This window comes from Pteropus medius, unplaced genomic scaffold, assembly GCF_902729225.1.
Source record: "Pteropus medius unplaced genomic scaffold, Ma_sr-lr_union100, whole genome shotgun sequence".
Classification (NCBI taxonomy): Eukaryota; Metazoa; Chordata; class Mammalia; order Chiroptera; family Pteropodidae; genus Pteropus; species Pteropus medius.
Window position 1 is genome coordinate 7,765,379 of NW_024344371.1, and position 13,424 is coordinate 7,778,802.

Consider the following 13,424-nt stretch of genomic DNA (forward strand, 5'->3'; position numbering starts at 1 on the left):
CTCTTTGAAAAGACATTTTTTTTTTAATAAAATAAGGTATGACATAGACTTCAATAAGAAAGCATTAAGTTGGAGGCTGCCACTGAAAATAAGAGATTATGAACTCTAATGTTCCCTTAACTCTAATTTAAAGCTGAATTTGAATCTTTTAAAATAAATTCTAAGATTTACCCTTTGAAAAGTACAATGAGGTTTATATTTATCTCTCAATCTCCTCCTCCTACCATCACTAAGAATTAGATCACTGACTTACATTTTCTTCTTTAAACAGTACACATACACATAAGTACACATACGGAGCTCTAAATTGTTTTAAGTGCAAAATCTGCAATTTAAATGTATAACCCTAACTACAAAATTTTAGCAAGTTTTTTCTGTATTTGGTAAAACAGACCAAAACTAAAGAAGCTAACCCACCACTAAAATGCATAAAATGAAAAATAATGGAGTTGGTATGTGCATTTTATAAAATATTTCCTGTCAAAACAGAAAAATTGCTCAATAATAGAAAAGATCTATAAAAATCAACTATTTTACTTGTTACTTTTCATGCTTTAATATGTTTTATTTTGGTTTTATTATTGTAGTGATTTTATTTGTCCTTCCTCAAATTTTCTTATGTTTATGGTAAGTGGTAAATGCATGCAGAGATACTATAAGAGAAAAAAAAGCAAAATTATTTTATAGCTGTAAGGAAAATGTGCTATTAGAGAACACTTAAAAGAGAGCAAGATGTATTCGGAAACATCAGTGATTCAATCTATATGTTATATTATTAGATAATATACGTATCTCACATATCACAATAAATTCTTTGGTAAGAATTCAGTCTTATTACTTAGTATTATATCTGGATCTAGAATTATAAATTACTCAAGTTTATCTACATATCTTCAGCTAAAACCAATTTTGCAAATAATACCTAAGTAGTACTTTCATTTCCTATGCATTTCTACTTTAGGCCAATTTTAGAAAATTCATTACCAAGTACTATATACTTGGTACCAAGTTAAAGAATAATGCTGCTGCCTTATTCTAAAATGATTACATTAGGCAACTGTTACATATGTATAATTTTAGAAATAATATATATGTAAAGTTCCAAGCACAATGTCTGGCACTTATTTGTCTCCTAATGGTAGTTATTATTAATTGTTAAAATTTAAACAATATGACTAGATTACTAAATAGTTCTTTTTCTATATGTACTTTTAAGGTCTTTTTAAAAACTATTTTCCTGTTACTAGATCTATAAGCTAAAGATAGATTTCTGAGAGGTACTCTGAACTGATCCCTGATAGAAATAACTCCAACATTAAAAACAAAAACAAAACATAAAACATAGAAGCCCAAAATTTCAAAATCCCTAAGACAATTACACAAAGAGCTTGCCCAACACCTTCTCTAAAGATCATGTAAGATGATCTTCAGCATTTTAAAACAGCAATAAATTTACAATATTAAGGAGATGTGATTTGGAATTAACATCTTCTGCAATGTAAATAAATATGGTAGCTAAATTTTGTACCTTCCTCTGCTCTTGCACCTTCATGATCAGTCATTCTAGTAGAGGCTGACCTAGACTGATTAATGATTCCTGAAGGGATGTGGGGCAGCTCATCATCTCCCAGATCAGCTATCATGTCGCAGAGTTTTGTCCTGTTGACCCCTGTAAATTAATGTCAGCAGTAGAGGTTCATTTAATGGCTACCGCTTGACTTGCTCACAGCCTTTAAAACCAATTTACTAACAAAACAAGATATTTAAGAAGTTCTAGTTACAAAATCTCAAATAATTAAAGATGTCTTCAATTTTCCATACCATCCCCCCAAATATTAAAATGATTTAAATATTTAAGATAGTCACTATTTCTATGGATATATATATCCATTGTTTTATATATATATACACACAAAATTGATTCTTCTGTCACTCAAACAAAGTTATGTAAGCTCATAAAGAAGGTTAACAGTAGGAAATTTTGGTGTTTAAGGTTAATATTAAATAGTGTAAAGAATAAAACATTAGTTTTTCCAACTTAATTCACTATTTTGAAAAATTAACAAGTAAGTACAAATGATTTTTATGAGGGTGCAACAAACAATTAACTTTCCCTGGTGTTTATGTGAATATTTTCCTGTCACATTAACACAAATTTGTCATTAAGAAACCAACCCCAATTTTCCTCTAAATGTTTCTGTACTTTTCCCAAATTTGAAAAACCTGATTTACCCAAAAGCTCTCTAATTTTCTCATAAGAGTATGAAAAGTCAACACTGTCATAGGCCATAAGTTTAAGGGGAGAATTTCAGCTGCTGCTTGAATAATTCAGGCCAAAACAGAAAAACTCAAAAGCACCTGCAGTATTGTCGGATCTTTGTTCTATCTTTGAACTTCAGAAATGACAGGAGAAGCATCTCTCATGTATTTTTAAAAAAGTTTTAAGAATGCCAGAAAAAATAATTTGAAAAGACAAAAGAAAATGCTTTATAGTCGGTATAAAGTAAAAACAAAATAGGCAAATCTAAGGTCACACATTATGACCTTATATTTACTAATGTCAACAATTATGGACTAATTAGACTGCTATGTAATTATTAAATTTCACTATAGCTATTAGAATATTTGTAATTCTATAGGAAGTATCATTCATCTAAGTATCCCTAACAAAATGCCAGGCAGCGAGATGGTTAAGACTTAATGTAAAAAAAAAAAAAAATCTTACACATTTATTAGCTCTATTTTACAGTAATCCCTAACTTCTTAGAAATGCTTATGCTTCAGCAATTCTACTTGTGTATGGAAGTATACAATTTAACAAGTACTATGAATCTTCTAAAATAATAATTACAATGGAGAAACTCTGTATAATCTGAAGATTTTCCCTGACAATGAAGTGACTGTAACAAATTCTCTAATAAATGAAAAACTGTCAACTGAATGTCTGATCATCAGTTAAATTCAACATGAAAGAATATAAATGTTATCCTTTTTCACAAAATAGCTCTCCTTTATAATTTTCCCACTTATGAGTATCACCACCATTGACTGGATCTGTTCTTAAAATTTTGCAACCACATCTCAATAATTCCTCTTCAACTTACAAAATGGGGGTAGGGGTTGTTTTAAAAAAGAATCCTCTCTTAAAGTAATCTTCAGATTAATTTCTTTCTCTATATTGACTTTATTCTAATCAAAGCTTTCATTCTTATAAATTACTGCAATAGATTCCTAATTGGTTTTCCTATGTCCCAGCTCCACTTGCCTTCAATCAAATTTGATATCACATTAATTATCATCCCTACTCAAAAACCAGTAGTACTTCAACACTCTTTGGATTAAGACTAACTAAAGTCTTGTACTTAACCTTGCAGGTGTTTCATGATCTGATCCTATTTTTTTTCCTCATCTTTTAATGCCACATAATACAAATCTCTCTAATTTTCCAGTCAAAGCCATTTCCCTATAGTATCAACATTCACCAAGGTTATTTCTACCGTATTTTGTCACATCTGTCCTCATCTATCCCTCACAAAGGTGAGAATCCTTCCTACACATATACATACACACAGACATAAAGTTCTATCCTCTAACATGCATCTCAGCCTATCATAATTCTACTCAATCCTCCAAACAGTTCCATCTACTCTGTAAAGCTTTTGTTGATCTTTTCCTGCTCACTCTTATTATATTTCTGTGTATCATAAAATTTCACTTTATTAGTTATTATCTTAAAAATAATTTCATCATATGATAGCTAATGTCAAATGCAATTAAGACAAGAAAAAATTTGTCACTAGAGATAACATGAAGTCATACTCTCCCTGAACACATGGACTAGAACATATGGAAGGAAAGAAAAGTCAAAGACAATATGAAAGTTATTGTTCAAACTGAGGATCCCAAATTATATAATTCTTTTTTTTTTCTATTACAGCCAAACATTAGTCTCAGTGTAATATAGTGCCAAGTCTAGACATATGAAATTTATCTATCACTCTATTGTTCTAAATAAAATAATACTTTTAAAATAAATCTGTTTTCCTTTTCTCAAATGTTCCTTCTCTTTGTTACTCAACTGTATATTCTGAAGTGAAACATTGTTAGGCAGGCAATCTGGAAAAATAAGTTTATTTTAGAATAAGAATTTAGTTATGTCATGTTTGTTAGATGTGTTCTATTTTTTGACTATAATTCTAATGAAAATAAAGCTTTCACATGACAACCATCATCTTTTAAAAAATGACACCACAATATTAAGGAAAAAAAACTAAGCTGTAAAGTGATCCTGCAGTTTAAAAAAACATACGGATTGAAAGAGCATAAATCTCATACTTTCTGACCCTCGTCAAAATGCCTAAATTGAGATTTTCTTGGGTGAGGAAAAAAAAAAGATTCTGAGTTGAAGAACTGAATGGTCTGTTGTTTTAAAAGTGTGAAATTAAAGTCAGAAAAATAAAACAACCGCATCTCTTAGCTGAAAACAATATCCTTTTGCTGTAAAACAACTGTGTTTTTGCAGGAGAGAGACTATTAAACAGTTTATGGGCTCCCTGAATTTATATTCTCTCCTAAATAGAAGCAGCTTTATCATCACAGATACTTTATAGTGTGCACCAAAGGGTTTTTTTTTTAAAGCTCAAAGTTACTGCTACAAAATAAATTCTTCTTAAATGTATCAAAAATATTAATACAAAGTTATTTGGACTAAAATCACACCTTACAAAAACTATTACATTTCCTGATGACATTTTGCAATCTTGGATCTGGATAGCAAATGACAAATATTAATTTGAAACTTTAAAAAAAAGATCCAGGGATACTCACTTATAGTTTATATTAAAAGAAATATTTAAAAAGTTAAGACTTCCCTTTTCCAATGTATTGATAATCAAGTCAGAAGATGTACAGCAATTCTATAACACCAGTAAAGGAAAGAATAGGAATGACATATAAATCATACTCTATATATAGAAAAGATAAGAAAGTCAGGATAAATTAGAATAATTAGAAAAACTAAGATAAGTCAATCACTAAGAACCAGCACTGTAAAACATACATATTTTCAGAATGTGAATCTTTGAAATGAGGAAAGCCTCTACATCTTTTGAAGGAAATAAAATAATCTAATCTTAATTAGCCTCAATTTAATAGGCATAAAATAGCATAGGAATAACAATAAGCCATAAGGGCATCTGTAAAAGAAAAATATATTACAATCCATAATCTAAACTTTCCAATTTGAAACAAATATCAAATATCGAGGGAAATCTTTAGTTTTAACTCCTCCCTCATATTCTAAATAAAGATGCCAGATTTCAGACGCTTCATACTTACTTCAAATGCTATATACACTGTGATTTTTGTTATTCATTTTGAATTACATATTTTTATGATATAAAATATAGCAAAATGGAGACCAAAGAAAACTAGAAAAATCCTATCGGACCAACATTTTAACAAAAGGTTAATTAATTTAGAACTTGCCCCTAACTCCCTTCCCCAATTATAGAAAGCTTAGAAATTATCTAAAAATGAAAGAAAACTGAGTTTTAGGCTAGATAATAGTGTTGTACCACTGTTAATTTCCTGATTTTCAGCATCATACTGTGGTCATGTAAGAGAATATCTTTGTGGTCTTGCAACATACTCTAGAGTATTTAAACAGCAATATGTCTACAAATTACTCTGTTTTCTGGACTGTTCAAAGTCATAAATGTATGTATTTACAGAGAAAAAAGGATAGAGCAAATATGGTAAATTGTTAACATTTGGAGAACTTAGGTGAAAAGTACATGGAATTCTTTGTAGTATTCCTGCAACTTTTCCTTAAGTCTGAAATTATGTCAAAATAAACAGTTAAAAAGAAAAGGAAGCTTAACCCATTTGAAACCTAAGATCAAAATAACTGCATCAAGTCTCTTCAGTTTCATGGTCTTATCTTTTATAAGTATTAATAACTTACAGTTCTTAAGTATGCCTCACTTAGCAAGAAATTAATGATGAACTGTATCTATAATTCAAGGCAAGGTTGTCACTTTTAAGTCATTTTCTTTTGCCTCAGATGGGAAAAAAGAAGGGTGGAGTAGAGTGAACAAGTTAGAAGACAGATAAATGTTAGATTCTCAGATTGATTTTAGAAGGCTTTCCATTTAAGAGTCAAAACGCAACTGAGTCTTTACAAAGTTAAAAAGCTAACATTCTAGCCACATTTTTCTTTACCTTAAAAAAAGGTATTTAGATTGGATTACATCTGTTGATCCATATGATAAAGTTAACAAATAATTTTCTTCCCTCTAAGAAGCCGAAAAAATAATCTTTAGAAAAGTAGTGTTATGATGCAGTAGGTAAGATTCATTCACCTTTTGGAATAAAGGGGAAAAAAATCAAAAGGCTTCAAGTTTACAAATTATTCTAACTTGTACAAATCTTCATGTGGGAAAATGTCAAAATAAAAACCAACAAAAACAGATAATAAGAATGCTAGAAAATTTATGAATTATATTTTTCATGTAAAATTGTCTCAGTATTAATATTATGATCTATAAGGATTAAGACCATTCAAAGTTTATAATCCATCAATTAAAAAAATTTTTTTAATTCCTTAAATTTTATCACTACGGCAGGAATTCAAGCCAAAATTTTCTTACTGAATTCTATATATTCTCTAATTATTCGTTCCTGAGATACTTTGCTGGAAACTTCATCTTTATATCTATGTACAGACACTGACGTTTACAAAAACATTAAATATGAGAAACATTCTAAAGGTTTAACTGATGGAGGCTAGGTTAAATTCACAAAATGCAATACTATGTAAAATTAAAATACTAAAATTATATTTTATTTAAATGATTATAAAACTAAGAAAAAATGAGTTAAATATGACATTCTTGATGAAAAAATTAAAAAGGTTTATGTATAAATGCACTTAGAAAAGGCTGGAAAAATATATGCCGTGCAAAATACTAATCTCTAAGTGGCAGAACTGCAGGTGATTTTGACTTTTTGTTTCTACATACTTCTTATATCATCTGAATAATAAGCATGTGTTGTTTTTATGGTTATAGAGGCAAAGTTAGTTCATTTTTTGAAAAAATAAATAAAAGACAAAATGAATAATATAGTACACGTGGATAATAAAATCACACTGAGACATAAAAGCCTCAAGGCATAACTCTGGGATCCCCCAGCTCCTGATTTAATCACAGTAGCTCTCTTTCACCCACTTTGCTATTAGGTTCTCCGATATTCTGTTTGACAATAGGGTAGCGTATTTAAAACAAAAACAAAAACAAAAAACTGAAAATGTTATAGAGGAATATTTATTGATCTAAAATGATACTTTCTATTTAAGCTACTAGCCAAGTAGGCAAATAACAAAACTTTGCATATTATGGTCCTATTAAGGAAAATTAATTAAAATTTTATGGGGATTTTAAAATGTAGTTTAGTTCATCTGTTTCCAATATTTCTCATCAGGTGTTTCTAATATTTCTCATCATCTGTTTCTAATATTTCTCAAACAGGTATGTTTTTAAAATAAAAAACATTTTTTTAGAAAACTTTAAAATCTACAACTAAAAAAGATCTTCAGTTGACTTTATCAAATTTCTAAACCCCCAAAAACATATAGATCTAATTATATTTTAAAAGGAAAAAAATGGGGTATTTTAAATTAAAAGCAACATTATCTGAAATTTTCTAAAGAAAGCTTCAGCAGATTAGTCAGTTTATGAATACACGGAATTAGCAATGTAATATTAAAATAAACTACTTTATTTTTTTAGAAAGAGATTTAAATCTTGAAATTCTAATTCCATGTGTCTATATTAAAATATGCAAAAGTACTCTTATACTCAACATGCATGAATTATATTGGTAAATGATGTTAGAGCAGAACACTGCCTCTGCCCAGCACTTGATGTTTTAAAATACAATAAGCAGTTTGCCATACAGTCTAAAATTTATTAGAGAATGCTTTGTCTTTTTATTCACATGCAGTAACATAAATTAGCATAAAGTTATAAAAGAAAATCGCCTAAGATAAATTCCCCAAACTCTGCTTATTTGCCTCCACAATGAATTAAACCATTCAAAAAATGCTTTACTGGAGGAAACTTACACCATTACACCCGCCATTGTATAAACTAATTTGTTATCAGAGAAAGTAATATGAAAGAATGCCTATATGGTTTTTGCCTTTGTCATCCACTGTTTTCTCCTTGACAGTCAAAAAAGTTAGACTAGAAGGAATTGGTGGCCAGTTAAAAATAAAGTTTCCCCAAAATAAAATAAGTTACAAGTTTCTCCATTTAATAGTCACAGGTCTAAAGATATTTTTCACGTGGCTGTTTTTAAGTTTGATTCACAAAATGAAAATGAATTACTTCTCTAAGAGGTGCTAAAGCTAAATTTATACTTTTACAGTACATCAGTCAGGATACAACATAGTGAAAAATACATCAAGGCACCAAAAGACACCAGCTATTGACCAAACAAACCCTACTGCCACCACATCCCTTCTCCTTAGGTCTTCCTCTACCAGAGTAGCCAAGAAAATACTACCCGAGAGATTTTTTTTTTTTTTTTGCTGCTACTGTTTGTGGTTGGATTAGGCCAGAAAGCAAAAATTATGGAAAGGGTTTTCCTATTCATTGTATTTCAGGATTCCCAAACTAAGAAATGTTAACCTGGCTATGAATTGGTTATAGCTATAATACTCTATGTATCAAAAATAGATTTATATTTTCTCCCTTTTGAACAAATTTCCATTATCTTTAATTCGAAGGCCAATAATTCTTACAATTTGGTAAACTTTTTAAAGCTTACCAACCCCTCCTCAAAAAAGAAACCTTGAAACCTTTCCTTCATCCTTATCCACATTTTAAAATGATTTTCTACTTGATTAATAACAGATCTAAGTTATAGTCAAATAAATTTCAATTATACAACAGACAAAGTTTAAAGTTAGTTGCCCCTTTTATAAAGCAAAAAAGTACATAAAAAAACAGAACTGAAGAATTTTTTTTCTCAAAGATTGGTATACAAAAATTATAAGAGAATCTGCACTTACTCTTCACCCCTTTCTTCCCCTTTCGTTCCTTCTTGTACTGTTCCTTCAGTTTACTTATTAGTCCCTGGTCTACATCCCAAACCTCAGTAGTTGGGGAGAGGTCATCTTTATCTACATGCAGCATATTATTAAAAGAAAAAAATCAGCAGTTGGCAATACAAGCTGTTGGCAGTAAACTGTTATAGCTTTACATAGTCATAATAAATATGTACTAACAGCATATACTCAAAGTATTTTAAAGGTGCAGTTTCAATTCTGGTATTCACAACTCAAACTCTAAATGCCCATCTCATAAATTTCTAAACATTTAATACGACAGTTAAATGGTGCTTCATTTCTATGAATCACAAATTTGAAGGTTATTATTCTTTCGATAACTGATATTTTCAATGAACTGACATTAAAAATCTAATGCTATAAAAAATAGATCACTGCATCTTTATAAAAACGTTAATAAAAATTATTCAGCCAGCATCTTAAAAGCAAATGAATGAATTACATGCGAACTACTCAAAAGTGCAAGCTGGAAAGGTCAGTGCTGTTTTATTGATGAAAATATTCATGCACCTTCTGTCACACTGATTCTGCATGCAAAGGATAACTGTACTAATGGGGAGGCATTCTAATCCAATACATACATACATATAGTTCCAAAACAGTGTCTCAAATAATCCATACAAAGCATTCAGAGAATCACCACCTCTGCCCCACCCCACTCAAATACTTCAACATCTCATTATCTTCTTCCATTGGTCTATAACTAAAATTAGCAAAAACAGACAAAAAAACTCAAATTCCACCAAAGAACTTTTTTAGAGTTGATTTGTTTTAGGGTACGATAAAAGCGACAAGCATGAAGAAGTGAAAACATACATTGCTGTGAATCTGCTGAAGATAACATGTCAGCTATTTTAGCTAAATATAACAAATCCATATTTGTTTGAATAAATACTTGTGTGTGGGAAAAACTCTATAGTAAACAAGAGGAAAAACAGCATTCAAAAGCAGTTTTAAAATGTCTATTAGAATTATTTTAATCATTAAGGGTTTTTCCTTCCTCTATTTATTTTTAAAACAGCCATGTTATTAGCAAGCTTAATACTCTGTTACAGAATAAAACTTGGAGTTTATACAACCCTGTTATTAAATGAAAATTACACCAAAATATATAAGTTAAGTCAATCAACAAGACTGACAGAATAGTGAGATTTTAGGGAAAATATACTTGTTAAAATTTTGACAAAAATATTCTGGTTCACAAGTCTTATAAACACCCTAGGCGTCTATGACTTAATTTATACAATGACATAAAAAAGCCTTTTTTTTCTGCTATAGATTGCTATACGTAGTAAACTTAAGAAATACTCATATTTGAATGGCACACAGAAATTCCATTATTTACTGTAGCTTGAGTCTTTTCTACTACAACTGTTATCACTGTCTCCCTTATGGATATTCCTACGATCTTAAGTAGTCAGTATGTAAAAGGCTAAATCCAAAGCTTTAATTTATTAACTTGAATTCCCCGACACTAGGTTGTTCAAGACTGAAATTTATATGTAAGATTTGTCAAATCTGTAAACTGTATACTGTTTCTAATACAGTTGTAATACTGATTTAAATAGAAAATTCACTTTCCATGTACTCTAATTATGAAATTTCCTGAAAAATATGCTATATCAGGAGTTGCCAACTTATTGAATACTCCAAGAAAAAATGTGATCTAAAGACTTAATCATTTGCACTCATCATAATAAAACTAACAATTCTTTAAGTGACTACTTAAAGCAAGACAATATGACGCATTTTTAGCAAATACTTTTGAAACCTCTTAGAAATAAATAAACAAAAAACTTAAGTGATATAAACTTTATATAGGAAATTAGATAAAACAGAAAAATTTAATAAGATAGCCAGGTTTTTAGAAGACCTTTGTAGAAAAAAAATTAGCTGTGAGTAGCTCTCACTAAAGTAGCAAAGGGTAGTGGAGTGAAAAAAGCAAAAGGAATAAAAAATAAGCTAAAGGAAAAAAACAAATATTACTTGCAAGATAACCTCAAGTCTAGAAAACAAAGGTAAACTTAGGCAGTGCAAAGAACAGGTTGGTGAATGCAGATGTGCACAAACAACATCCTGAAACTTGCCTGGTAATAACAGCTGATTTGATATTGCTTATAAGAAATAGTTAAGAGCAAAAGGGAAGAGCCAGCATAATCTTCTACATATTAATTCTGTTTTTAAAAAATCTACAGGGGAAAAAATACCAAGAAATGAGGTTGAATCAGTTACAGCAATTTTTTTTGTTTAAAAGAAAACACAAATATGCAACAAAAAAACTGACCCTTGACAACTTAAAACCATAAAAACATAAAATTCTATCATGGTAATTCTAACTACCACAGCAGAGAAATTATAGAAATCTACTTAACGTAGCATAAATCTGTAATTAACTTTATACAGATATTCAGTACTTAAACCATCATATTTAATTATAAACTTTTAGGTACTAATTGCATTTTGTAGACCTATAAATTTCTATAGATAAGTATAATAAGTGTAGGAGAAAATAACTAAATGTCCTTAAAGTGTCTAGTCTTCATGAGAGAAAGAGCAAAATTAAAAATTCCCAGTAATATTTTTGATTGTAAAAGAACTAAAAACTACTAAAATTCAACTCAGACTACTTAACATAGATAACATAAGAAAAACAGTATTTAAAAGCTTTCTAAAAAGCCATGGTTTCATAGGATAAGAAGATTCAAAATTAGAGATATATGATTGATAGTATAAAAAATACTATCAAATCGATAGTATAAAAAATAGCAAGATTATCCAAAGTAGGTGAATATGGAATACGTTTCATTAGAACAGACTATTTTTTTTTAAAAAAAAAATCTGTACCCTTTATTCAGTAACTTAAATATGAAAACCACCACCTTCCCATTTATAAGTAAATTCAAAATTTAAGTAAAGGAATTAAATATACAAGAGTGTTTGTATATCTATTCTTTTCGTTTTTGGAAAAACTGAGTATGACACCTATGGAGTAGAAAAGATAAATTCGAAAACACAGCCAAGATCCTTTAAGAGTTTTCATTTCTTAAGGAAAAAAACTTCTTGAACTATTTTGGTCTTAAAAGAGCCCTTTCCCTTATTAAGAACTTAAAATGCTTTAAAGATGTTTCAGTCTCTTCCGGAAGGAAGAGACTTTGTCAGTTACCTCTATTTACACAAAGAGATTCAGATCACTGTCGAATATTATTACTAAAAGTAAATAATGTATTGAGCCGTCATTCACTAATTAGTTCCTCTCTAGAAACTGCACCATATAGTCTGTCTTTGGACAGAAGGATAAATCAACTGTATATAATATGGTATTTTTATTAAAGATATAATGCCATATTTTACAAATTAAATTACTGTTAATTTTTGTATATTCTTTTGACTGAGAGTTAAACTTTCAGCCATTTTAGGCAAAGGAAATAGGAATGGATATGTGTTAAGATTTAGCTAACAAATGTTCAAAAATTGCTTTTGATCTTTTTTTTTAATGAAAATAATGTAAATGTACATCAGCAGAGGCTTGGTTAAATAAATAAAGGAACATACTGATAGAATATTATGCAGCTATTTAAAAGATGATGTTGCAAAAAATAATATGTTAAGTAGAAGGTGTGGGCAATAAATCAGCACACATCAAAAACCCTTTGTTACATATACATATATTTCTATATAAATGTTAAAATCATGGTTCTCTCTACATAGTAGCATTATACTGATTTAATTTTCTTCTTCACATACAGAGTGGGTTCTAAACTTCCTAAAACATACATGAATTAGAAAATTATATATATGATTTAAATATATCTATACAATTATAAAATAATTCAGAAAAACATAAATGGTAGTTTAAAAATTACTGGGAAAAAAATTAAGGTATTTCCAACATTTAATGGGTTGCACAGAGAAGCTAAAAGAAAACTTAGATCCTTTTACTGTTTCTCCCGAGCAAGGCTAATTCTTAAGAATAAAATTCTAGAATATAGCCATTTTTAACTAAGTACAAAAATGTATATTCAGAGTCTAGAAAGTAACGGTAGAGTTTTTACAAATTTTCAATTAACATACCTCTTCTCTTTTCACTTAGGAGAGAAGTGAAGGTCTGAAACAATGCTTATAATTATAAACAATGAGAAACCTAGTAACAAAATTCAGATCTTTTAAGTACTCAGTATGTATCAGGATAGTCAATAAATATACTATCTATTAGGTTTTATCCCTCCTATTAGCAATATTCGGTTTGGTGACATTTCCTATCACCAAAATAGTACTTAAAAATCCAGTGATA

The 13,424-nt window shown here is 29.3% G+C and overlaps 1 protein-coding gene across 5 annotated transcripts in view; it reads right to left on the reverse strand.

Annotated features, from left to right (window-relative positions):
- The window catches only part of STRN3 (striatin 3), a 77,943-nt gene that overhangs the window by 17,702 nt on the left and 46,817 nt on the right, over positions 1-13,424 (reverse strand). For 2 of the 5 annotated variants that reach the window (XM_039870468.1, XM_039870473.1), the window contains exons 8-9: positions 9,077-9,187; positions 1,529-1,669 (exon numbers count right to left, since the gene is read on the reverse strand). The exons of 1 other annotated variant lie outside the window; for it this stretch is intronic. In XM_039870468.1, the coding sequence (XP_039726402.1) occupies positions 1,529-1,669; positions 9,077-9,187 (252 nt within the window). The remainder of the gene's footprint in view (positions 1-1,528; positions 1,670-9,076; positions 9,188-13,424) is intronic. 2 more of the 5 variants (XM_039870469.1, XM_039870470.1) reach the window with 2 other exon arrangements.